Here is a 27,861-nt window from a genome sequence, read left to right as displayed (position 1 = left end):
AAAGGAATTCTTCTTTCATTAGCTTCTCTCTTACATCACAGTGGTAGTCTTGTGCCAAAGTGAAATAGAAGATAACAGCAGTGATGCCTCAGCCAGGTTCTCTCTTCTTCCCTTCCCTTTTTTTTTTCCTTCTCCCCCTTCTGAGCTAGAGAATTAAATTCAAGGAAGTGGAGACAGCTTGAGAGCCGTGCTTCCTCTGCGACACTGCAAAAAAAGAGTTGGAGGAAGTGGACAACTCTTGGCCAATTCTGCTGAGGCATTAATGGCTCTCATTTCCTAACACAGAAGCGGCTGTGCTAGTCAGTTAAAAAAAATAATTGTACACTGTTTAAGCACAACACAAAAGAGTTGGCCTCATCTTCAAGGGCTGGCATTGTTTTTATGATATAAAGAACAATTGCAACATCAGGAATAAGCTAGGCTTTAAGTCACCTCACTTCATTAAGCCATACCCAAGTTTAGGTGGATGTCTTTGTTCATATTTCTATAAATCTCTAATAATTTGTAATAAATAGAATTGAACAGGTCTTGTAGATGTGCACATTTAAAGAAAAAAAAATTACTATGGTCTTGTTGAAAAGATTTATTTCCAATTAGCTGGGCTTAGGTGCCTCTGGTGGTAAGAGAACTGGTCCTAACCATAACACAAAATAATTGTAAAAGCCCTCAGGGAAGACAATACAATTGCTTTAAACGTCAGCCATTTTCCATGTCCCATCAGTAAAAACATGCTGGTAAAATCCTTGGCCTCCAGGGTAGGGCAGGAGGATGAGCAAGGGCCTGTGGAGAACAGACTTGTCTGAAAGCATCTTCACAGGAAACTTCTCTTTAGAAAGCTGCAAATGCTGCCAACAATATTTGTGAGCTTGGTCCTAAAAAACACCTGCTTCCCTTTTCTGACAGAAAGCTGGATAAGGACTACTTTGAGCATTTTTTTGTGCTGTGTTTTAGTGTCTGTCCTGGTATCCCCTTACTACACTAAGAACAAATTAGTAGGAAGGACCATATTATCACATCACACTTAAAAAAGAAAAAACCTTTTATAAACAAAAGATTTTTAAAAGTAATTCCAAGAGTGAAGTTTGAGCTCTATTATCACTGAAAGCAAGGAAAAAAGGATAAAAGGATAAAAAATGCAAGTAATTTCAATAACTATAGACTCTTCTACTCTGATGCTGATTTTACCAGATATACCCACCCTGACCGGCATTTTAGTTTGAAGAATTCAGCTGCCTTTTGAGCTGCACTTACTTTGCCACATTTTACATGCTAGATCTCTCCAGCTCCTGTTTTTTGACACAGACGATCACAACCCATCAGTGGGCCCTACATTATCTCACAGGTGAATCTCCTCAATTCCTGGAAGCTGTTTTCACTTACTGGTGAGGACTTGGGAAGAAGGAAAGGAGTAAGAGGTAGGTGAAAGTAGCAAGAGAAATGCCAGAGCAGTACTAAATGAGAAAAAAGGAAACATATTTAATTAGTGTTTTCTGTAAAACTTTACAAATGTACAGCATAGTGCAAAAACGCAGTCTCGGCACATCACCTTCAAATAAAATTAACAATGTAAAAAGCCAAGGAACACAAGCTTGCTTCTTCACAGGAGTGGCCCTCAAATACTGTTCCCGGAGGTTCCTCTCTCACCATCAAGCTCCAATCTCAGGTTTATAGTAGAGCAAAAAGCCTAAAGGAAAAACCCAAGAACCCTCCCGAGTGGCTGCTCACAGCGAGTGCAGTCTGCTGCTTGGCACTATAAAAAATGCTGCAGCCTGAGATGGTGTCAGGCACCCTTGTTGGTTGAGCTGCACCTTTGTCTAGTTGCAAGTAGCTCTCCTAAGATGGTTCATTTCTCAACCCCAGCCAGACAATCCAGTAAGACACTGAAGCATATGTCTAACCTCAAGCATGTGATAGGCTTCATGAACTCAGGAGCTTGAAGTTAAGCACGTGCTTAAATAGCTTATTGGACCAACATATTCAGTGTTAACATTAAGGCAATCTAGTGCGTTAAGGTTCAGAGAAGGATGTAAATCTTGAACGGGGATAACATACTCTGTCAGGTGATACAAGACACCAGACAGTTTTCAATTACCTATGAGAAAAGAAGTAAACGGAGTGCAACTCAACGACTTTCCATTGCTGGAAATGACAAAATACAGTGGCAAGTGGGCTGATCTAGGTGAACTTTCTAAGCACAAATGTGTCAAAAAGGAAAACCTTGTCCATGATACACTCAAGCACATCATCTAAATACCAGGCCAATGGGGGCTGCCACAATTTTCCCTTAGTCCTGAACACGAAAACAGTGGCTGGAATTAATTCAGAAGCTCTCACAACCTTGCTCCTGCAAAGACTGAACCATCAAGGTGGTGACAGAGCTCCCAGCATGCAGTAAGTAGCTGGGGAAAAATGTGCTCAAAAGTGAATGTTTCTGAACTAACACATCTGTTCACATACTGATAAATGGATGGAGGAAAGGGCTGTAACAGGAAGGTCCATTTAAAACATGCTCATCTTATTAAGGAGAATTTGAGCCTGCATTCATCTGGTTGATTGACTACATTTTGGGGTGGATGCTGCTTGACCATTCAAGATACTCAGAAATATGGTTTAGAACCAAGAATTGTCATGGCAATGAAAGTGGGCAGAGCATTTCTTCAAATGATACTGGCATGGCTTATACCTCCCTGTCTAAGCCCTTAGGAGGCCTGAGTTAGTTGAATTTCCTGGGTCTGTCTTACTCCATTTGGGTAGCTTTCCTAAGGAAAAGCAACTCAGATGATACTGAGATAAATAATACATTCTCATTAGAACTACAGCATAAAAAACAAAGCTCTGCTTTGTTGAGAAACTCAGTTGTCAGAAACCACATGGAAGAGGAAGATTAATTCAACCTTTGGAGGCTGGTCTCAGATGCACAAAGGACAGAAGAAAAGTTAGTGGGACATGGTGGACTAACCCTTCTGCCTCTCTCCTACATTGAGCAGCAGCTGAGAGTCCTTCTAAAAAGGGGATCCAATCAAACTGCTTCATCAGATTTTATACATCAATAAACCAACAGGCACGTCTTCAGGGGAAATAGAACAGGTCAAGGCCAAGTAAAAAAGTAATTGGACTGGACATGGAATACTGAGCCAGCACCAAAACCCAGAGTACGCTCTCTCAGTCCTCTTTGCAAATGGAAAATTGTGTGTGCAGACGAGTCTATCCCTTTTTTTTTGGTTTTTTTTTTTAAGTATGGGGTGCCCTGCCTTTATGTTAGAGAAAATAAATTGGGAACAAAACCAAAACAAACAACAAACCCTCTCAATTTGGCATGGGATTTTCTGGGGTCTGTGATGATCTGTAGCTCCCCTAGGAGCCAGACACACATTCTTGGAGTGGCCACTCAGAAAATGATCTTCTGCACACTCTGAGGGATCTTCATTTTCCTACTCACCCTAGGAGGATAAGGGAGAGGCACAAGTACATCCCATCAAAACCAGAAAATGAATAATAGAATATTTTTAGAGCATTGGACTGGCATATAGAACTATTTTCCTATTTAAAAAACAGCATCCAGAAGGCTCATGCATCTTAGCTAACCTGTGCTGCCCCAATAAAATCCAACAGTTTGCCATTGCAGAAACTAGTCAGGATCACTTTATTTTATGAAGACCCTGATGTACTGTCAAGCTACTCTTCACTTAAATTTTATTAGAAGATTTGAAATTTCTAAAAGCATTTTCAAGGAAAAAAAATCCTGCCAAGTTCTCACTCCCCATAGGAGCAAGCGCCAGAAGCAGCATTTTGTTTTAAAATTGTTATCCTGAGCAAACACTGAAATCCAGGTGCAGGGAGGGTAATGCAACAGCTACTGACCATTTCCATCTACTCAAAAAGAAAGGGCACAAAAAGAAACTCTCTTGTGGGTTTCTGAGTCACTTCTGTTTCTTTACATTCAAACCTGTGGATGCTTGGATGGGTGGGAGGGAGATGTTGTTCCTCGGAAGCTAAATCACTGGTTGTTGTCAGTTGAAGAGCTCAGGTTTAATGGGATATCCCCTTGGACACCCCCAGAGGACAGGTAGGAAGCCATATTTTCAGATGGAACATAAAGCGATGAACTTTCAGGCAAGCTGATGAGGTCATTTCCAAAGACTGACTGACGATCAATGAGGAACTGCTGGGCACTTTCAAGAATGACATCTTTCTCTAGGAATGCAAACAGACAACAGAAAACTCAGTTTCTGGAAGGCAAGTTACCAGACTTTATGTATGTAGAACTGAAAAGTGGCAAATCCCCACTGCAACAGGAGGTGAAGGACCTCACTCCAGGCAAAAAATGCTTGGAAACACTTGAGTCAAACTTGGACTCACTCAAAAGCCCATTAAAATCAATGGGAGTCTCTCCACGTTGCCAAGCTGCGTTTTGCCTGAATGCTGAGTTACCAAACATCTGGTCATCCCTCTTTCACTTCTTGTGAGGCAAGTCTGGTAACAAGAAAGAGGGATGACCAAATCATTGGAGACACTGAGAAGTGGATAAGAGCAGTTTCTCTTCTTCACTCAAGAACTGTCTGCTTTTCCTCATCTTTGCAGGAGACATCTGTCAATTGCCCTGTTATTCCACCATCACGCCACTGCATGGACCAGAAAGCCTTTGCAAACAGGGGATGCTCCTCTTGTGCAGTTCAGCCCCAACCTGCTGAAGAATTCTCTCCAGCATAGCTGGGCTTTAATGCCTTTGAAGCTCATGCAAGATGCTGAGCTTAAGGTGGAGACTGGAAGTCCTTGAACTACACAAAATACATTAAAACTCTGTGGTGGGGTCACGTGGCTGCAGCACCAAACTAAGGCTCACAGAAGCTTCTCTTTCAGTTCTATCCCAGCTGAATACACATGAAAGTAATAATATATCACTATTCCAAGACCAGGAAAACACTTCTAGATTCATATCTAAGGTCAATGACACACTTTATCCGAGTCAGTGAGGGGGAGAAGATCAGCTGGACAGTTCCCTTGAGGTCTGGAAAAACAGATGTAACCTTTGCCTCTGGCTGCTAGCAGCTACTGGGTCACCTCCTCTGCAGCAGGAGCCAGAGAAAACACCAGGACCTGTACAGCTCTTACCACCCCTACCCACTTAGATCACCACATTGCTCTTAGGCGGCGATGAATGGGCAGAGGAAACAGTGGAGACATTGATAGATATGATGTGGACCCAAGCAGGATAGTTCAATTACATTTAAACCTCAGCTTGTCCCCCATACTTTTCCCACTGCTCAGTAACTAGCTTAGCAGTTGTTGTGGAAACATTGCTGCCTGACAATCAGGAAAGTAAAATAACAAATGTGTTTTGTTCCCTCAAAGTGGCAAATGGTCAGTGCTGGAGGTTGCATCTAGCTGCTGACATGTTTAACACCTTAAGTACATCCCCATTCCCAAGTCTGCAAGAGCTGCTAGTGCTCCTACCTGGGCAGGCATTGTTAAACGGTGGGTTGAACACTTTTGAGGACAGCTCAGTTGCATTCTTCTCCAGATCCACTGTGAGTCGCTGCATCTTGATGCAAAAATATAAACTACAATGTACAATTGTACAAAGACAGGGGAGCTTGTTAGAACTAGGCCATTTCTGAAAATCAGTGCTTCATCAATGCTGCACGACATCCACCAGTAATGCAGGCTATCCCCCCTGCCTTGCCTCTCCTCCCAGCCTCACCTGCACTTTGTTAAAATAGCCAAAAGCGTGTGCTCAAAGGCAGATATGCCTGAAGGAGAGGGCTAAGGGAGATGTAATCCCCTATTAGCACTGGATAATATGGTGTGAAGCTCATGTCACATGAGGAGGCCAGGCTGGCATGACTGTGGCTGTCTATGCCCGGCTGCCATACAAAGGAAAATATGAAAGGAATTATCTTTCCATTTGCCTATGATTGTCTTTAAGTGAAACTAGCTTTTGCTTGCACAGTGCTTCTAGGTACGGAGTTGCTGCAGGTATTACTTCCAGGCTTCTGTATGCTCATGACTTTCTGCAGGACGAGCAAGCCTAAGGGTAGGCTGCACCAGATGCTGGGAAATTCAGTGGACTCGAGGACTGAACTATTGAACATTGCAGCCTCCCTCTTGGCCTTTTCTCTCATGCAATCCTTTTTAAAAGAGACTCTTGCTTCCAAGACTTGCTAATATTATCTATGTCTTCAGAGACTCTCCTTCTTAACACTCAGGAAGTGGAATTACCTAGTAAATTCAAAATTATTAAATCAAAACCTTAAAAGGATAGTGATATCATGAAGAAGGCTTAGAGACCTTTTGCACTTCATTAGAATAGATTACACTTTGCTTGCGCATCTATAGAGATGGCAGAACCATCTAAGTCTTTATCCTACCTGGCTGGCAGTGAGGGCTCAGAAAATTCGCCCTCTATCAAGCAGGAAAAAGCCCTAGTCATGAAACACACATTTCCTTCACTGCTTATTAAGTCACCATATGCACTTTAGAAATGTCTGTGTCAATGCCAATTCCAAACAAATACTGCCAAACTGAATTTCCCCTTGTTTCTGCTGTACGGGTATGCATGAACCTCTATTCTAATTGCATGTGGTTTTACTGCTCCTGAAACGTACAGGGATAGGCTGCACTTTATAAAGGTGTATTTTATGAAGGCCTTTGGCACAGACACTTTATGAATCTATGGTATTAGCAGGATGTGACATTCACACTAAGAGCAAGTTTAGAGCAGCCAGTTTCACTTAATGACTCCAGGACACCAACAGGTCTCTAAACAAGCTCTGGCTGAGCAGGAAAGACAAGTCAAAGAGAGTAAGATAACACTCTCAGCCTACCCTCAGGAGATGCTTACTTGCTGTGCTTTACCACACTCTCCCCTCTGGCTGTAAAATAACTAAGCATTCTTCCGTTATGCACAAGCTCTGCTTCATAATTACATCAGCAGCAGCATCATTATTATTATTATTATTATTATCATCGTATCTCAGAAATACACGTCTCTTACCGGGGACAGACTGGCTTCCATTTCAGTCAAATTCCACTCACTCAAAGATAAATTGGGATTAAAGACCTGCTGGGAGAAAAATACAATTAGGACTCTGAAATACGTAATGGTTCAAGATACTTTTATCCTCAGCTGTCTGCCTTGCCTGTCTGCTGGAGGTTGCAACCCTGCTGGCAGAGATGCCAGAAAGCAACACCTGCCTCTGCCTCAGCTTCTCTGCCATATTAACCAAAGCTACAGGCAAAGGCTCATGTGTGTTGATTTGTAGCAGAGACAGAACAGCAAGGGCTGAATCGTGGGCACTTGTGCTGATCCACAAGCCTTGCTGCCTGCCAGTGGAGGTACAGCGCAGGCACCCAGTGCCACAGTCATGTTGTAAACCAGGGCAGCTGTTTGTGTCACTGCACATGCAAGTCCAAGCCCTTTTTTTTGCTGCTTGTGGATCCTAGGACACTTCCAGATTCATAAGCTTTTTTAAAAGCATTCCAAAACATGGTATCAGAGGGCAGATTGCTGCATCAATGCCTCAATGGCAATTTCTTGAGAAGTCTGAACAATCTGGGAAAGGGAGCTGTTGGTCTGGGGTGGAGTTTTATGATTCATTCTCACTCTTGTGACGTTCAGTTGCACAGAAAGAGAAAAGTGTGTCAGTAACAGGAAAACACCTCCTAATGAGAAATAAGAAACAGAAACCAAGGGAGCCAGTGACAGAGCAGGCCATTAGAAAAGCTTTCTGTAAAGTCAGAAGCAATCACAGACACTTGGGAACTGGCTTCAAGAAGATAAGATTGATTTTTTTTTTAATGATTTTTCATTCCTCTTTATCCATGCAAGTTTACCACATGCCTGTATCTGACACACCTCCTCAAAGGACCATATCTTTGACATATAGATTCTTTTGCTACGTACAGAGTTATTTGATTATTGGCAAAAATCTTTCATATACTAACTATATATACAAGGAGAGAGAGAGTGTGAAAGAGAGAAAGAAACAAACCTTCATATTTCTGCATATATACTTAAGAAAAAAGCTACTATCCATTTGTAGAGAAAAGTGACCTGGGAACTGCAGACAAAGATCTCAGCAGAGAGAGAATTTGACATTGGCTACATGTCCCAGAACGTGAGGAAAAGGGGAAGGTAGTAGAGCTAAACACAATCTATGAGTATCTAAGATGCAGAATATGCAAAAAGTAAACTAACCCACCCAAACCGATTACCAAACTAGCTAGCGAGTCATATTAAACCTATTTTATGAACATGCATTAGGTCTCATGATGGTGTCTTTACCAAATGCACTGTTTTGTGCTCCTAGAAGTTCAAACATGTATATTTTCAGAAGAAATGTAAAAAAGCATCATTCAAAGTCTGAAATCCTGCCAGTTCCTATAAGCAGGTCAAAACAGAGCTGTGACTATTGGCAGCATGTGACAGATAAAATGTAAGAATAAGAACAAGAATAAGCAGCATGGTCTATCTGATTTACAGCCCAAAGGCACTGCTGTGAACTTCGCAACTGTTTCCCACAGCTGCCCCGGCAGAGGGCCTGACACTCACATCCAAGAGGCTGGCAGGCTCCAGGCCGTACTGCTGGCTCCTCAGCAGCAGCTGCAGCCCTTCCAAGCTCCAGTCAGTGCCCTCCAACGGGTCTGAAATATCTGTTCTGAGAAAAGACAAGGGGAAATATTGCCACGAATGAGACTTACATAGATACATATAGAAAGCAGGACTGAGCAGCCTTCTGACATGGGGTTTATGCTTAAATCTCATTTTGAAAACCAAGAGCCCACTGTCAGCCTGGGTTTATGCCATTTCGCTTGGATTAATCCCAGAGGTACAACCCAGCAGAGCACAGAGGGGACGGGGTGGATGGTAAAACGAGTGAGAGTACTTCTCTCCTGGGTGACGTATGTGGTTTGGGGATGGACAGTCTGTGCACACGTCTCCTCAAGACTGGGAAAATTAAAGCTTTCCTTAGAGGAAAGCCTTCTAGAGAGGCACTTGGGATCCAGAACAGGCTGCATTCCTATTCTCCTGGGTCCAAGATGGCTGAATTACTATTAACGAATGGCTTTTAAAGGAGTGACTTTTACCTGCAGACATTCAGCCTGCAGGTTGTATTTACCAGAGAAATTCAGCTAAAGGAGCAAAAGTGAGGCCCTGCTGGGTTTAACCCACTCCAAAAGCTATAAAAATTTCTCTTCAAATCCAGAGTCTTTAAAAGGGGATGGTTTTTCTTCTAATAAAATGTTTTTAAGTAGCCAGGGGGGTTCATAAGGAAGAATTTGGTTCTCTGTAAGGACCCAAGGAAAATAGAAGCCTTTCTGATAACTCTGTTGAGTGGGGTTTTTCATCCCCATCATCCTCACATTGCTGCAGTTGCCATGAAGAATGAATTCTGCAGTTAACTTCTACTTCATCCACCAAGCTGCAACCACGCTTTCCTCCTGCTGGTGAAGTCTGCTGTACACTCACCCATGACATTGGTGCTGTTGGGATTTCAGTCCCACAGCTCCATAGGTTGCTCACCCATATCACCCCGTGGCTGAGTCTAATGACACTGTCCTAATCCCCCTTGCAAGAGGACATCATTCTCTGGGTGACTGTCACATGCAGGATAGTTGCGTGCCCTGGCTTCAAAATAATGAAACCTCTATCCCTTTGTATCCCTTCTGCACTCAGTGAACACAAACTCCCTAATCTCCATTCCTGTGAGTGACCTCACTTGCTATTTCATGATTTTAAGGCCTGATTTTATACCCTTTTATAAAGCCTTGCTTTGGACTACCTAGCATTTTACTGAGCCCCTCCAGTTCAAGGAGACAAGCACAGCAATTCATCTAAGTTTCACGGGTTTTCACTCTTAGTCAGAGATGGGGAAGCCAAGATCTCTTGCAATGTCAGCTCCCCAGTACCTCCCCAGAAGCATGCAGCCCACGTGATGGTGCCAACGTGACCAGCTGCCCCCTGAAGACAGATCTAGCACTGACTCAGGAAAGTCACCTTGGAAAGGTGACAGGAGGAGATGCAAAGGGAGAACAAACTAAAGAGAAAAGTCTAGTTGACTTCACAGCACAGGAGAGGAAAAGAAAGGGGGCAAATTATTTCCTTCTCAAGCCCAAGCCTGAGCCTGATAAATGCTTTGATGCCTTATCAAATATATGCCCTACTTAGTGCAGAGGTTATGGTGATGACTGACTGTCATCTTCCATCACTGTCTGCATATTGGCACACAAGTGACACCTTATTCACTGCACAGAAACACCAGTGACAAATATTTCCTTACAACTTTATGTAACTGAAGACTCAACAAAACAAATTACAGAGGGCACACAAGCTACTGGAGGTGTAGTGCAGTCCACTGGCCTGCAAGTCTGCAGACATGGATGCTGGTCTGGGCTCCAGCTTTCACTTGGACATTGGGCAAATCCCTCTCACTGCAGAAAGCCTCTTCCCGTTCCTATGACTCTGATGTACATGCTCTGACAGCTTTTCCTCTGTTGGGTCCTTCAAGCAAGTCATCCACAGACCCTCTGCCCCTGTGAGCTGTCCCCTGGGCCTCAAGCAGGTGCCACAGGTACAGGATGGAGCTCACCAGGCTGCATTAGGTGACTTAAAGTCAGCCTCCCTTTTCCCCCTGCTAATGGGAAGAGAGGGCCATGAAACATGCAGGGCCACAGCTCTCCCTTGCTCCCCTCACCTGTCCAGCAATGCCCTTCTGCCTCTTCTCTCGGATGGTTGTGAGGTCCCTGGTGGGGCTGCACCACAGCTCCCTTTGCCTTCCAAAACAGACTGAACCATGGCAACTGGGAGCACAGGAGGCTCAGAGCAAGCCCTGCAGCCTGGCAGCGGGACATCAGGCTCAGCTGTGGCTTTCACTCCAGGGCTGACTGGCTCTTCCTTGATCAGCATAAGGCACTTCTCTCTGTGTCAGAGACAAGAGTTAGCACCACACACACATCTGCTCCACAAAGGCCTCGTGCTACTAGGAAGGGCAATAGCACAAGGACTTGCCCCCACTTCCCATCAAACTGCCCCACAGAGTCTTTCCATTCCTCTAGGTGGGCAAAAGAAACCAGCAACCTTGGTTTATTTTCAGCAAGTACCAGAAACATGCTCAGCTGGAATATCTTCACTCACTTCATCAGTCATAGCTCTAATGAATTTGCCCCATCCGACTGTTTTGCAAATATGGAAAATACACTTCCATGTGTCGATCATTCCTCAGATGAGTGTTAAGCTTGAGACAGGTTAAAGGGTCACTAGGCTAGAGAGGTTCCCCTGAAAAAGAAAAATCTCCACCCTAGAGACAGGAATGGGATCAGTAAGACTGTCCCATGCTGGAGTTAGGATTGGACCAGCAAGGACTCTAGAGATCACAATGATACAAGTCAGGATCTTGTGGCCCTGCAGGATTTGGAACAGAACCTATCAAGATCTGACAGTCCCGGTCAGATGTTTTACTTGTTTGGAAGCAGAGGTTTGCCTTTTTCCAGTGGGAGAGGCACTCCATGTTATTCCTAGACCAACATATGACATTGAAATTTTGAACAGTAGCATTTTGTATGTAAAAATCTACTCTGTACTACTTACAGGAGACTTTACAGCTCGCTCTGAAACTGCACGACTGGAGCCAAAGTGACAAAGGCATGTAGATCAACAGGCACAGGGCATGGAAAGCCATACTGAAAAAATATTATCTTACAACACTTACAGACTAGCTTCGCTGCAAGACAACACATGAGCGTGTCACACATACGGGATGGTATGTGACACTACAAAGCCTTCCTCAGCGTTCCTTTCAGATCACCTTCTCATCTTCTGAATCCTAAACTCCCACCAGAAGCTCATGTTGATTTAGGAAGTACCACACTCCTGAACTCATTAGGGCTGTGGCTGGCTCAGATTCTCAAGTCATGCAGACACAGCACAGATCAGAGGCCACCAGATGGCACTCAGTAATTAGTAGAAATTAGCAACTTAACTTGAAGGTTATATTAAAATTTTTCTGCTTTAGAAATGGTTTCCAGTTTTTTGTTTTGTCTTTTTTTTGTTTTTTTAATCTGGAGCTCTTTACACGCCTCTAGCTAATTTTATGGCTATGGTTTCAATTATTAGGCAGATTTACAGGCAATTTCTAGAGTATAATTGCCTTGCCTCTATGCCTGAGAAACTGTTTCCATGATTCATCTGTCTACTTACTTTCCACTGACAAGGTTGCAGCTATTCTGCTACTAGCCCTAAATACACTGCATCTCTGTGGCAGATAAGCATTAAAATACCTCTGCATTCGGTTCTTAAGTTACTGGGACTTTTCACAGAAAAGTTGTCAAACATCGGAAGTTGTTGTGATGCAACCTTTCTGTTCTCATTAGCAGAAAGATGTACAGTTTGATTCTGTTCCTTGTTTGTCAAAGCCAAAAGGAAACTTCCTTTCTCTCTCTCTCAACAAACCCAACAAGTGTTAGTATCTCATTATTTGATGGAGTCCAAGACAGCCCCTGTCTTGAGAACAAAATACAAAGAAGCATGGAATACTTCTCAAAGAGATGAGTGGACGTTCTCAGCATGAAACTCATGACTTTGTTTCAAAAGTTATGCTGTTATTATCCCTTCCTAATTCTGAAAATCTGACCCACATTGCAAACTGGAAAAAAATATTCCAGCCCACCATCTCTATAGAGATTTGCAAATCAGACAGAAACTTTGGTAGAATTACAGCCAGGAAAACTCTTTTGAAGTTATGCATGTCCATACCCGACTCTCCCTGTTTTTACTCACAAACACGTTTACCTGTCATTTTCAGGAGGGGATTGCATATTTATTATGTTGGATGGTGATGCTTCAGTAACATCAGATATGATGGGTCCTCCAGCAATTGCAGGGCTGTTTAAGCAAGAGGCAGGTTCTGTCGATGGCTAAGAGGAAAGCAAAAATCATACAGATTGATCCTTCTGAGGACCAGAACAAGTCCAAAGCCCTATCTGAGATAGAGTTTACTCACTGTGCCCTTGAGTCCTCCTTGTATGGAAACCAAGAAAGTTTTTACCTGTATGCAACATTATAATTTCCTCTGGTCTTTCCTCCAGCCACACAAAGGTGCAGATGTAAAATAAGCACTGTGACTGTAGTGTCAGCTACTGAGAGGTTTTACCATGTCTGACATTTTGCCTAGACTGCTTAGCTTCCTCTGGAGGGAAAGATCCAACACAGACCAACAGGGGAGTATGGGTCTCTCATGCCAGCTCAGGTATTTTAACTGCATTACATAAGTGTCATGTGTCTGGTGTCTGCTTTGGTGGGTTAGGGTGGTGGGGATCCCTCAGCGACTGCAAAAATCTGGCTCTGGTCAGAAAGATCATCGTACCCACTTGTAGAACATACTTCTTCCTCTCTGCCCTTGAAGTGAGCCAGGCTGGAGTAACACCACAGAGAGTCTGGTGTGCCGGGTCTGCCTTTCCCTCCCACAACCCATGGCCTCCCACATGAACATGACAGCACAAGCGCATGCAAGCATGCACCCCTCCCTGGAACAGGGGAGCTGAAGAAATAATAAATGTCACTCAGCTTTGCAAACCTCTTCTCTTCTTCACTGCCAAACTCTTGCCAAACTACTTACTCTGTAATCTGTATTATTGCTTCAAACATTTTTCCACCCCAGCCAAAGAAATGGACACAAAGCTCAGAGGCTGGTGTAAACCTACCGACTGTATGAAATAGGGGTCATGGAGAGGGTCTGAAGACAAATGCCGGCTGAACTTGGACACTTGTGGAGCTGAGATCCCGTTGTCAAGCATCAGAGGTCTGTGAAGAGAAACAGGTTTACTTTCCCAACACATAGTGACTGGTTCCTCATTGCTCATACAAGAAATGTCTCTCAGCCAAGGGTTGTTTTCCCCTGGGTACTCTATTTCGCCTCAGCTGTAAGGTACTTTCTTGTCCAGTGTTATGGACAAGGAAGGGAAACACCAGTTTTGGAGGAGGTCACCATTAAAAAAGGGCATTAGCCACACAGAGAAGGGATGATCTGGGCTTTTTAGATCTTATTGGAAAGATGCAAGTAAAATTAATTCAATTCATATATTGAATTGAAAAAATTCAATTCATATTTTCTTCTAATTGCTAGTGGTTTCAAGCTCTGGGCTGGATCCTCAGCTTTTTTAACTGGAGGTAGCTACGCTGAAATTATTAGTGCAATACTGGGAATCTGGCCTTGTTACCAGCTCCCTTGTGCCCAGGGCCTCTTTGGCAAAACTGCATCTCCATACATAGCACTGCATAAAAGGAACCCATGCCACCCACTAAGTAATAAAACAGGGGGAGACACAAAGCAAAGCAGAGCCTAAACTCATTGCATACAGGCTTTTAAAAAATGATTGACAGGCTTTTACAGATGGCCACTGACAACGAGAAGTGGGTCTGCATGCTGGGTCCTGTAGCAGGAGCACTTTATATTTAGTAAATGATTGAAACGAAGAGAAAATGAGAAGGACCCTCAAAATGGCACTGCCTTTCCATCATGAAACTTCCTGGGTGGCAGTCCTTGGTTTTGTGATACAGTCCCAGAGAAGCTGGGAACTGGTATATTGTGCTACGCACCCACTATTGTTAATGCTGTGATGACCCTATAAAATGCCTAGCATATCCCTCTTCTCTTCCCACTGTCCCGCAGTCAGGAAAAGAATCTTCAGTGTTCATTTAGAAGACAGTGATTTGGCTGCAGACACCAGGGAAAGCCAACAGTTTTTTCCACAATAATGTCTAACAGGCTTGACAGAAGATAATTCCTAGCTCCCTTCATCCTACAGACACCAGAGCTGGATATGTTGGGAGAAATGGGTTTGTTCAGACTCCAGTGAGATCCCACAGTGAAGGGCATTATACAGCAGGACACAGTGACCACAGTGCTTGAGATCTCAGTGTTGTCTAACAGCTCCTTTAACAGCCTTTTGCTATTCTATGACATTAACTAAAGACACAGAATAAAAAAGAACATTTGAATCACCTAGACATGGACCTTGTTATGGCATAAGCTACCCTTCAGTACACACCGAGATATTGTAGCCAGCCCTGTGACAATTACAAATTTGTAAGTGTCCAGCTCTCTGCTCCAGGAGCCACAAATGAACCTCCCCAACCAACATTTCTTATCAAAGTAACTTTGGCATCTAACCCACGTAACAGCCTCCCAGGTCAGACATGCCTGTGGGACCTACAGACGTGCCCATCCTGTCCAAACGTACCCAGAGCCCCCAGTCAGCCCTCGGGTCTGCGCCAACAGTTGCTCCAGGCTGTACATTATGCTTTCCTGCAGTCATTTAAAAGACAGGCAGGAAAACAAAAGTGTGAAAGATAAAACATTAGAAGTGCAGATATAGACACAAGAGCTGAGGTTCCTTGAATACAGACCTTTGTGTTTCCAAGGAAGCAGAAACTCAAATTAACGTGCACAATACTGTGCAAACTGCAGCTGGGTTGTATTAGCGTGATCCCTCCTCATAAGGAGGCCAACACAGTTGCTATGCAGATAGTTCTGTCTGCCCCTTTCAGCACAGTTTCTCACTACTGATTTGCTTTTTTCAAAAAGCAGTAGTCTAAGACAACATTTCTTGGGCTGCAAAGCTTTTACGGGGAGGGCACGGCCCTGACCGTGGAAATTAGAGATCGATCTGGTGTCTCATTTCTCTGCTTCCCCACCCCACTGGAGGAAAATTTCCCCACTCACGAACCTCCGTGACTCAGAGCAGCTGATATCCTCCCCTTGAGCCCTCTTCTTTGCTACCGTTCTCCATGCAGTGTTTATCCCTTCCAAGAAGCTCAGTAGAAGGGGCAGGCAGAGATAAGAGTACCCAGCTTGCTTGTACAGATTATGGGCTCCTTTATTCAATCCTGTGTTTCCTGTACAATCCTCACAAGAAGAGTCAGCCAAGAACAAGGACATTGACTTAAAGAAAATCAGCTCCCTTGAGCAGCCATTCTCGGGAAGTCTGGCTCCTTTCTCTGAGGCATGGGGAAGTTTCTCAGTTGTCAAAGGCCACAAGGTAATAAAGGTGGGAACTGGAGGCAGGTCCCTGCCCTCAGCCTGAGCCACAAAGGCAAATTCCTCTTAGTAGCCCCTCTCTCCTCTTTAGATCACAAGCACCACAGAGCAAGAGATGCATGGCTGCTCTCCCGGAAGGCACTAAGCTTCCTAATTCAAGCTCCTCTATTCACTTGCCTTGACGAGCTTATTTATGACTCTAAGCTATTTATGACTCTATACCCCTTAGCTAAAAATCTTTCTCCACCTTTCTCTCTGTAAGGCCTGCAGGTGGCATGCCACCGAACCTGTGTCAGATACACAGCCTATGCAGTGACTGCGGGTCAAGCTAAAGGTGTCTGTGGGCTGGCTGGGCCCAGCCCTGCTCCCACTGATGACAAGTGGCAAAACTGGAACCTGTAGGACCAGCAGTGGGGTCCTGCCCTTTACTCGCCCACTAGTTACTGTTCCCATCTCCCATCTCACTCCATATTCCCCAAATAAAGGTCACAAGCTGACACGGTGCTTCTCTAAAGACCACTGAATGGGGCATGTCAGCAGGTCTGACTCGGCAGTTCAGCCCATTCATTTCCCATCACCATGGTGCCCTGGTCCGGTGACCGCCTGCCTGGGCGAGCTGAGCTTGTGCTTTTAGTGAGGGGGCAGCATTATGCACCCGTGAGCGTGTGTGCACCACACAAGGGTACTTACAGCTTCCTCTTTATCCCAGTGCTGCTAGGGCTTGATTGGAGCTGGCCAAACAGAAACTGAATCAGCTGTCAGGAGAGATCAAAATCCAGTGTTAATCAGCAGAGTGATTCAGCACTCCCTGCTCTCGCAGCCATTCTTATCTCACACATTCCTCCCTCCCGACACCACCCCAAAGCTGGGAGCAGCCATGAAATATGGGAGCCAATTTGCATGAGACATGGGAGCCCGAAAATGAACTAAGCTTTCCAGGAACTCAAACGACCTGCCTAGCTTTCAAGAAACACAGCCAGGTGCCTGCTTCGTGCGAAGGCTGCTAGAGGCACGTGTGCAGCACTTTCCCCTTCTGTGTATGCAGAACTCCAGCTAGCCCTATCAGGCTTGGGAATCTGCCTGTGAAATACACATGCAAACATTCCTAGGCCTGGAGTTAGACTTGGCCTCTGTAAAAGTCTTTAGAGACCTTTATAAGAGGCTCTACAAAGTCTGACAAAGACTTTGCAAGTGAAAGAGGCAACCCCTTAGGGAGACCCTGGACGGAGGGCTTATCTCTTTCAGTTGAGTTTTTCATCCCTGTGAAATTCAGTGTTGATATAACAGGACACTAAAAGGGACAGAGAATGGCTTTGGAGAAGAATCACTTAGCAACATATTCCCAGGTCAGCTTGAGCCTAATGCTCTGCTTTGACCTCCAAACAAAGAGAGCATTATTATTATATATCACAGCTGTCTCTTACTCATTGCTCAGTATAACAAAATAGAGTTGCATAAATGCCTCTACAATTAGTGGTGTGGCTGGTCCAGCCTCAGAGCTGGAGGAAGGTTTGATAGCCTCATGCATTTCTATCTGGTCCTATGACTCTGTGATGCCACGTGAGGGTCAGAACGTGGCTCTCAGGGGCACTGGGAAATGTGACATGCTCAGTCACGTCAGCACCATCTGGGAATCACTGGAGAGGCCTTTTCTTGTACTGGTTGTGCTAGATTTTAAGGGAGATGGCTCCACAGTGCTCCTTCAGTCTAAAAGGTTGTACAGTAATTCCTCAACTATACCAGTAACACCAGAAAATGTCACAGTTGCTGGAGGTCCCCACTGGGGGAATGGCTAGCCAATTCTGCTGCCTGCAGCTTCAGTGCTGGCAGGAGGGGGAGGCTCCTCTCTTGTACGAAGGAAAGAGGAAAGATTTGGGAAGCCCAAAAGCATTGGTACAACCAGAACACTGCCAATGCAGTGCCATTAGTGAGAGGTGTGCTCTCTTGGTCAGGACTTTGACAGAAAAGTGTCAAACATCTTTGTGTCTAACAAACATCTGTTTGTGTCTGACAAACATCTTTGTCCGAAAAGATGTCTAACATCACAGCAAGGACTGACAAGGAAATTAAAATCTTTTGCTGGAGGGCATAATCTATGCTTTGTTAATGACCACTTTCCATAGGACACATAAGAACATCACACAATTTGAAAGAGAGGGAAAATAAATATACTGCGATATCAGAGTGTGGAGAAGATTATGGGACAAGAAAAAAAATCAGAGGAGGACATACACCATGCAATACAAGTGAATTTGGAGTTTAGATGACCACTACCTTGTTGATCACTTTCTGTTGTTGTGAGTGGTTCTGCCGGAGAGAAACAACCTCCCGCCAAAGAACTTCATTTTGCCTGAAAGTGAAACAGAAACTTTCTGTGAGCACAGAAACATCCCAACAGCCCATGGTGCTGCCATGATGCACAGTAGACCCAATTGTGCAAAGTCTGTCTCACTTTGGGGCTCTTGCCAAAGTGCTTGGCTCTTTTCAGGTGTCCCAAACGGGGTCACACAATTGCTTTCCTTGTTTTTCCTTGACCTCAAAAGAACTACAGACCAAAGCAAGGAGGAAAAACAAATAAAGAGAAGCCAACATCTATAGGGGAGAGTAACAGGAGGACATGTATTTAGTTTTTGTGGAACATTTGGGACAAACTCAGAATTTCAGCAGGGCCTGATTTGTGACTTTGAATGATTTGGATCACCAAGACTGTTCTTCCTGCGGGAGCCAAGAAAGCCCAACCTCTCCACAACTGCCCCCAAAGACCAAGAGATCCTATGGACAGAGATGCTACATATTCTGCCTGCTGAAACCTCATACACGTGGTGGTACAAAGGCATGTTTGGGAGTGACTGAAGCAGCTAAAGGGATGCTTCTGCATGTGAGAGCCTTGAACTAGGAGGACTATAATGATTTAATTAATGGGAGTCACTGATTTCATCCAGCACAGACCTGTGTCCAGCTTGCAATTGCATAGAGCATATTTATTTTCTGTCTGCAAATGCAGCACACAGGAGAGTTACAGGCTTCCTTGAACAGTCAGCCCCAGAAAGTGGGATGGGGAGATACAGAGTTTATTTGCTGTGTTGTCTCCAAATCTGGATGCCAGCCAAGTCCATGCTGCAAAAGGCTTTGACAGCCAATTTATCTCAAGAGTATATGGATGTACCAAAACCAACAGGCCAGCAAAATCTATCATACAGGTGAAATTTGTAAATCCTTTTGCTACATATCCCTTAGGTGGTTCTAGTCTTTCTAGTGTGGATTGATGCTAGAACTGGGAAGGTAAGGTCCAGGGCTCAAAAGAGCACAGTAGCTGCCCTAGTATAGCAGTTTGTACAGCAAGAATCTCTGCAGTGAACTTTCTGCACTGGTACTGACAGGCTTTTCAGCAAAGCAGCTTTCCTTAGTCTGACAGCTGGCACTGGAGTTATGTCCTCATGGTTCTTCATCAATGTAAATTTCTTAACATGGTTTCAGCCTGAGATTTCTGGTCTGTCTTAGTTTATAAAAATTGTAGTACTTTCATCAGTTAAATGCAATTTTGCCTTTTGACAGATGGATGGAAGGAGCAAGCAAATCAAAAGGGAGAATAAACTAAAAGCAAGGCCAAATCATCAACACTGGAGTTCAATAAGATACAAGCCTAGAAACTCTTTCATTGCCACTGTATCTGGATTTCATGATTTCATGCATGTGCTAAGTGCAGGAGTCATTAAAATCTGAGGGAGGATAAAAATATTTATCTGTTGCACATAAGGGGCTGGGCTGCAATGAAGTTTCACAGTATCTGCTGTTCTCTCAAGGCCCGGGACGCCAGTGTCCTCTGGCAATGTATGAATATCAGCTTTCACTATAAAAGAAGTTTTGGGGTCTTATTGTTTAAAAAGCACTTGAAAAATCTAAGTTATCTGTAAGGATTAAAATTCTGGAGGCAAATAAAAACCTCTCCAAGTACATGATTTATAAAACCATATACATTTACTAAATTCCTAGTGACCATGTCTGACTCAGAAAATCCCGGAGTCTCAGACAGCTGGAGGTCAGGCAGCCACATGCAAGAAGCATTTCAATTGCTTGTTTTGCTCTTATACAACAATTTTGGCCATGTCAGAAGACACAGTCTTCAGAGAGATGGACTAAACACTACAGCAGTTCTTGTGTTCTTATATACTTTAGGCCAGTCATATATTTTGGAGGTGGAGGATGATAGAGAGATACTTTTTATTTTTTTAATAGTTGGAGTGGGCACCAGCACATTTCTGCCGAGGAGTCTTCCAGGTGAGAGAAAGAGTTACGTCTTTACTATCATTTCTATCTGGAGGAAATACAGTTATCTGAGTTAAGTCCCCAGGTTATACATGTATTTCCTGCATGGCCTCCTCTGTGCTTTCCTTGTCTGTAAAGGGAAAATATAGATTAAGAGAATATGTCTCCCTTTCACAGAAGACAGAGAGGCTGAGCATTAATTCATATTTTGTAGATCATTGGGTCTGCATAGAAATCCTACATGTTACTGTCTCAACAGATCTGGTCCCTATGATTAGTCCCTGGCTCAGTATGTGCTCCCTGGGAGGGAGGTGTATAAGCTTCCTCCTTTCAAACATTCCCCAAGATCAACAGCTCTCAAGAAGCAAATGCCCGTAAGAAGCACCCTGAGTAGGATTCAACTCACTGCTTCATGTCCTGCATTTGACACTCCATGTTCTCCTGCTGACTTCTCAGTATCTGTACCTCGTATAGCAACCTGCTGAGGTCCTCCTGGCGGATCTTGGTCTCCTCACTTTTCACTACTGACACCTGAGGAGGAAAAATCAAAGGTGGATTTTACCAACACAAGAAGGGCCATGGACAGACAGAATCATTGCTGTGGCTCGGGTGCAGGACTTCCACCAGCCGGGCTCTGACGTGCTGAAATACTAGGACAGGCAACGTGCACAAGAGTCTGAACTATCCTTAGGGTATTATTGCAAGGGCCAAAGGGATAAAATAGAGCAAAGAGCAGGACAAATCCTTTCGTACAGAGGGTCTGTTGGCAGCAGAACATTCTCCACCAGAGTGGGGACTTAATTCAAATCAGCTTGGTGGCGAGGGGGGAGGTATTTTGAGGACCAGGGAGGAATTGAACTAGTGACTACAAAGAGACCCAATCCAGCCTTGTGTTTTACAGGGATGAGCCTGAGGAAATGCTTCAAATTGACATATTACACTTGGATTTCCAGAAAGCTTTTGCCGAAATCCCTTTTCTGAAGTTGCTATGCTAATTCAGTAAGAGAACAGCCAGTTTTGGGCATCAGTAACAGGTTAAAAGACAGCAAACAGAGGGTAGGAGTAGGTTATCTCTTCTATAATAACAGGAGATGACTGTTGGGAGACCCAGCAGGAGTTATGTTGTACTTATATAGAAAAGCAGGCAATGATTCAAAAGCAGAGCGGTGTGATGCAAGCCTGGCTGTGCAGCACTACACGAAGGTCTCATGATACTGAGCGACAGAGCAAAAAAACCACGGACAAATTCTGAGGAAAGCCAGGCCCTGCACACCGAGGACCCCTGCCCCAATTGTACAGGTATATGGGGAGGACAGAAACCAGACCACAGGGTGATCTTGGAGTTATGCTGAGCAGTCTATAGCACAGCGGCCCATGGTCTGAAAGCAAACAAGCATTTTGGGAGTTATCAAGAGAAGAATGCAGCTGTGGTAGAAACCCTTGCAATGACCATGGAGTGCTGTTCTGGTCAATCAGCCCCAAAAAAAGGAGGTGGGGAGGGTTAGAAAGGCCCAGGGGAGAGAGCCATGATGGCAGGCACGGAAGGGCTCCTGCTCGGGAAGAAACGAGGCGTTTCCCGCTTGAGATGTCTGAGGGACAGGAAACAAGGATTCACGACTTCCCTCCTAGCAGAAGGCCTGGGGGAAACAAATTAAATGAAGAGGCAGCAGGCTTAAAGCAAACCAAGGGAGCTACGCCTCCACACAGACCACTGGTTAAGTTTTGGGACATATTGTTGAGGGATGTTTTGAAAAAGCACCATGCAGCCTCTTCACACCAGTGGTGTGGAACCTTCTGGAACAGGAGCTGCCACACCTCAGCCTTCCCGCCTCAGCCTTCCCGCCCGGGGGGCTCACGGGGGGCCTGGCTGGTGCGTCCCCACCTGGCGCCCCCTCACCTTCCTCTTGATGTGCTCCAGGAGGTGCTCGTGGCCCTGCAGGAAGCAGAGGTGCTGGAACTCGGTGTCATCCCGCTCGGGCTTGACGAGACCCCCCTGCTCGATATTCACCACCTTCCTGAAGCCATCTGTGTGGAGAGGGCACGGGTGAAGGGCCAGCAGACCCAGGCCCTCCTCCTCACCTCCCACCCCATCACTTTTGAGGACATTTCTGTTCACTCTCCCCACTTTTTGAGCTGCTCTGGTGCTCAAGGCACAGCCGTGCCCCCTCCCTGCAGCAGGGCATGCTTTTGGGCCATATCTACAAGAAATCCAGTGCAAGGGAGAGCCCCATGCATCCTGCTGGACACCCTGCGGCTCTGGGGACACGCTGCTGCTGGCCCACACCGTGAACGCCTTGCCGGCCATCCCTTGGGCATGTCGGTCCATCTGCCAGGAGCTTCTGCTGAAATACCTGCTCTTAAGAAATCTCTGGTTTGATTTGCAAGCCAAAGGGGTTCAGGGGAAGGTTTTTCAAAGGCACAGACCAGCATCAGGTGCCACTTTTGGAAAAAAGGGTCACATGCGCATCTGCAAATCTACTTTGAGTACTTCTCTGAAGACCTAGAAAGGTTTCTGAACCATATCTAAAGACTGGCCTAAAATTTACAATAGTGCTACTGTATAGTTAAATAGCAAAGTTAAAACTTTACCAAGAAACTTTGTGAATTAGTCACTGAAAAACTTCCAAAAACTATCAGAAAAGGACCATATTTAATACAGTCACGGTCTAGATGTGGCTACAGACTACACCTAAACCTCCATGAAGAAGTGAAAATGTCTGAAAAGCAAGGCAAGGTTTGCAGGGAGAAGTACTGTCTGTAGCTCAGTGATACAGCTGGTGAAATGGATAAGCTCTGGGCACGCTACCCTCAAAAGCTGCAGTTTCTGAGGCAGGTGTCACAGTATCAGGCTGCTGTAAGAAGCCCCATATAGAATAAAATGGAAAAGAAATAATAATAGGTCATCAAATTGATGCAAGAGAAGCAGAAAACCTGTTAGCTGAAATTTCTTAGGTCACATCTTACAATGTAATCTAACAGAAATTTCATGCTGGAATCTAAGGTGAACACATGGGAATCACTCCCCTGGGATCTCAGAGGCAAGTCCTCTTTGGCAAAATCAATAAGCCACAATAACACATATATGTGAGATCTCAGCTTTTCTATCCACAGTTCTCTTTCATGCCTGCTGTCCCACCCACACTTTCTGTCGCTCCCCCCGCGTCTGTAGGACCCACATGGCCTACGCTCTGGAGGTTGAACTTACACATGTTCAGCTGCCGGACGAAACTGGCCATGTTGTTGTGTTTGAAATACTTGGGCAGCACCTCTTTGGCAAAGCGTCCTTGGTCGAACACATGGAAGCTGGTGCCATTCTGCAAAGGAGACAAGGACAAAGGCGAAATCAGAGGATCGTTCCCAACCATGAGAGGTGCCCAGGAGGAGGTGATTCCCTTGAGTCCTACAGCGGCGGAAGTCACGTTCTCTGAATTGTCACCTTGAAGCTGCGAAGAGTGACAACAGCCTTCAATGATGGATGTGCTCCTTTCAGTTCTGGTACAGTCAGTCCTCTATGACTGCAATTTTGATCTTTTTCTACTAAGCTTTGCCACTGCTTAGTTCAGAGCCTTGGATGTGAGAAAGAAACTGCAGACTTTTACACACAAATAGCTGGTAGCTCATGATCGTCCACCCTTGCGTGGACCTCACAGAAAGACTCTGGTGTCTGAAGAAGGTCCTGGAAAGTGGGAATTGGCATTATAACCTCTTGATCTGCTTATATAAGTCTAACTCTGACCCATCTGCTCCAGAGCACAGCAGTCCTGGAGGGAGCACTCCCTGGAGACATGGTACAAGAAACACAGCAAGGCAAGAAAGCAAATCATCCCTGGAGACACCACACTGATCCAGAAGCTCTACGCACCTTCTCTTGACTTATTTTTGAAAGTACACAGCCACAAGGGCAACCGCAAAATGTTAACAGTCATGCTTTACAGTCCAAGCTAGCAACATGCACGTTAACCAGATAAAATATCCGTTTCTGAGGTTGCATTGCCAGGATCCGTGACTGCAAAACAAGGCAAACTGCCTGCGATTGCTGGCAGAGACAGACACACTGCAGGCCATGTGCTTCCCCTGCCTGGCCTTCTACCTGCTGAGAATTAAGCTGGTACAGCTGAAGCTGCCTTGAAACTTTTTGCAAACAGCAATCCACGTGACCTTTTTGAGAGACAGAAAAATTAGCAATTAATTTTCATCTGTAACCAACACTTAGAAACAACGTTTTCTAAATCTCCGACCTCAACAGATCAGTGTCTCCAGCATACGGTGACAGGGGGACCACCTTAAATCCTATCTCTGCTCTGGATGGGGGGGCAGCACCAGGAATTTGGAGGAATGAAGAATCATGATTTCAGACATGGAGTTTGGGGCACACGTGGCATTTCTGTAAACTTGCAGAGAATGGTATCTTCCAGGGGCTCACACTGGCTTTGCTTGTGGAGGGAGAAAGAGCTGCAAAGAGCTACCTGGGGAACCACCCAACTGCGCAGCCTAAGCTCTCCACAGCTTTATGGAGGGACAGGCAAGATGCAGAGACCTTATGCCAGGGCAGAGACATAAGCAGATGTTTGGGACTTACCAGCTCAGCTGCAGCCGAGTTTCAAGGGACAGCTAGCTAAAGACACCAGGGTCTGCACAGTGTTGGTAGGGAGGGATCTGAGACCAGCACAGCCACAGTCATCGTCCGGCCGTGTTCAGCATTATTACTGGCAGTCAAGTGGTGTGTCAGCTTAGGGGGTTATTTCACAGCAGACTGGTTTGACAGAGGAGGACAGTGTTTTGTAAGAGTGAGCACTCAGGCTCTGCGTGCAGTAGGAGCATACCAGTGGTGTGCAGGTCTCACCACGCACCCATCACAGGGTCTGTAGCTGCATGGGTGCTCTCAGGGCTGCCTGGAAGTTTCTAAAACAGGGAGTGTAATCGGGACCACGAGACAGTTCAGTGACTAAAGAGGTGCCGGTGTGTGCCTCTAGCCTGCCCATGGCCACCGGAAGACAGCCAGCTGGCAAACCCTGCCGCCCTACTCATTGCCACTACATTTCCATCACCAAATGGTGCCAATTCCTTCTGTGCTCTAGCTTGTTTGCCAGCTCTAACAATTAAGCCTGCACGTCCACAAACATATGACTCTGGGTCAGCTGTACTTCTTGCTCCTTGTTCACTGCTGCAAACACTGAACATGACTGACTGCCTCGACAGCGCCCATAGACCATCACCAGGGTCTTTCCTATCATTCCTTACCCCGTGCAGCAGAAGCAAAGGCTGGTCAAGTGCTTAAGAGATTCACTAACAATCGTAAACTGAAATTATCGTCACAGGCTGAGCTTGCAGACATGACAGCAGGGGCCAGGGTTTCCCAACACTGCAAAGGCTGTTCTGGGGACAGAGCTGGTTTATCCTGTTTCCCTTGTGCTTCTGCCCACTCATTCTCTTTGGGGTACAGCTGTGTGTCCCAGGCTGGGCAGGCTGATGTAAAATGAGAAACATGAGGGTTTCATGTACCTGAACATCTCCTTATGGCCTCTCTTGAGAGGTCATTCCTTTGTATTCAGGGCTGCAATGTTCTCAGAAGCTGGTGCACCCAAAAGGGTTCCTAGGGATGCAAGAGCCTTTGGAGTTACTGCGTGTCCACTGATGAACTGTGCATGTGCCAGCTTGTTCCCACACAGCAGCTGTGCCTTGCTTGTCTTACATCATGGGAGCACAAGCTGGGAGACACCTCTCTGCCCGAGGCAAAATTCACTCTGCAGCATGTCAGTCTTAGCAGATGCTTACTTTAACTGTTTTTGACCAACCCACCATGACAGACACCCTGTGCCCTGCCCAGGTAAGCTACTCCAGGAATTTGCTAGTTCTTCCTAACTTCATCTTCCATTTCAAAAATTCTTTTAATTACTTCTTATCCAATCTACCATGGACACAGACAGCAGACTATTCCTTTCTACCTTACAACAGCCTTTAGTGGGTATATATAAGCCATTACCACATTTCCTCTCCATCTCTTCTCCTTCATGCTAAGAAACAGTTCATAGGTCCTTATAGGTCCTATTTTCTAAGAGTTCTGATTATGTCCAGAAATCTTAGGCATGCACACAATTTCTCAGCTCCAACAACAGCGATGGATAGAAGAGGAAGAACATGGGAAACATGGGAACATGCAACATGGGAAACTTAAGACATCTAAAAGCCTTACCAAAACCTCGCAAGAATGTAGCTGTAGCTTATGTTAGGTTGCAGGAAAGCAAAGCGTGGTGATGGTGGACAGTCAAAAATAACAATGCAGTAAGCGTAACAGAGAGGGGACTATTTATACATGTTAGAAAATCCTTCCTAGTTTGAAAGTCCTTATTTAAAATACACGATACCAAAACTTGGTGGTTCTCAGAAGTACGGCCATGTAATACCAACATCAGAAAGCAACCATTGCCTTGCATAAGAATGCAGCTCAAATCCTATCTCAGGTTTTGAATGAAAACTCTACTGGGCACAAACACATGACAGAAAGGCTGCTTTAGACTTTTTCCCCCCTTTAAATCTGCTTTTGCTATAGATTCTTGATTTTGGAGAACAAGTTTATGCACACAACTTATCTGATAACTCCCTGCTGAAGACAAATCACATTATTTGCAGCAAGTCTTAGGTCAAAAGCACAATGTGGTATCAAAATGCTGTACAAGAGGGACAAATAAATCACTTTAATTCTCTGATTGCACTTAGTATACTAATGCCTCAGTGTCAAATAAGAAGCCAAAGCAAAGCAATCTATCCCTATGAAGCTGTACAGACAATACATACACACATCACTGTGCTCATCACACAGACTCATTGAAAAATCAAGTAAAGCTCTTCCAAAATGTGATTTAGGGTGCCAATCTGAGATCTGTTTAAACTGTGGGTTTTAGCCTGAGGTCTGAATGCTGTTTATCTGCTGCCTTCTCCCAAGGCATTTGTGAAAGGCTGCTAAGAAACACACGTGAAATAACACAAACAGCAGTGGAATTTTTTAAGGGCTTTACACCTTTTCTAGAAAATTTTAGGGAACCGCAGATTGAAGCAAGATGAAAAACCTCTCTCTCTTAAAGAGTCTGGATTTTTAGAAGATTCCAAATTAGGCACCCTTTAAAATGCTTCAAGTGAAATGTGTAAATATTATTATTAAAACACGTCCAAAACAGTTGTCACTTTGAAACAGAAAAGCCACAATTTTGCAGATAAATAATACCAAGTATATCCAAAAGGCCCCCTAATGAACTGTGAGTCCTTTCACTCTCCCAGTTAGCTGGCCAGCACTGGTAAAGCAAAGGGAAGTTGCTGTGCGATGCAGTACTTAGGCCTCGCACCTGGGCTTTCCCTGGTGTTGCAGGTACTTAGTGACACCCGATATCCGCTGTACTTACAGTACTCCAGCAGATGAGATGGTTTGTTTCAGGATCTTCCACCAGCGTCCAGAGTTTGGTTAGGAAGGCTGGCACATTGCTGGAGTATCCATCCATCACCAGAGAGCTGGGTGAATCCTGCATAGTTTTTCAGTGTCCCAGCTACACTAACCCCATTGCTCTCG

At 44.9% G+C, this 27,861-nt stretch overlaps 1 protein-coding gene across 1 annotated transcript; it reads right to left on the bottom strand.

Annotated features, from left to right (window-relative positions):
• Positions 1 to 67: 67 nt before the first annotated feature.
• On the bottom strand, positions 68 to 27,856 carry HSF4 (heat shock transcription factor 4). The gene is made up of 14 exons (XM_072873479.1): positions 27,698 to 27,856; positions 23,506 to 23,614; positions 22,198 to 22,325; positions 20,707 to 20,831; positions 18,309 to 18,384; positions 16,725 to 16,789; positions 13,699 to 13,798; positions 12,788 to 12,912; positions 10,695 to 10,919; positions 8,552 to 8,657; positions 6,995 to 7,060; positions 5,455 to 5,542; positions 1,252 to 4,194; positions 68 to 204 (listed from the first exon to the last, which is right to left on the bottom strand). Exons 1-13 carry the CDS (start codon positions 27,818 to 27,820, stop codon positions 3,998 to 4,000), a joined length of 1,533 nt encoding a protein of 510 aa, XP_072729580.1. The 5' UTR covers positions 27,821 to 27,856; the 3' UTR covers positions 68 to 204; positions 1,252 to 3,997.
• Between the last annotated feature and the right edge of the window lie 5 nt (positions 27,857 to 27,861).

Source organism: Ciconia boyciana, chromosome 9 (assembly GCF_034638445.1).
Source record: "Ciconia boyciana chromosome 9, ASM3463844v1, whole genome shotgun sequence".
Lineage (NCBI taxonomy): Eukaryota > Metazoa > Chordata > Aves > Ciconiiformes > Ciconiidae > Ciconia > Ciconia boyciana.
Note: the sequence above shows the minus strand (reverse complement) of the source record. Positions and strands in the feature narration are given on the sequence as shown.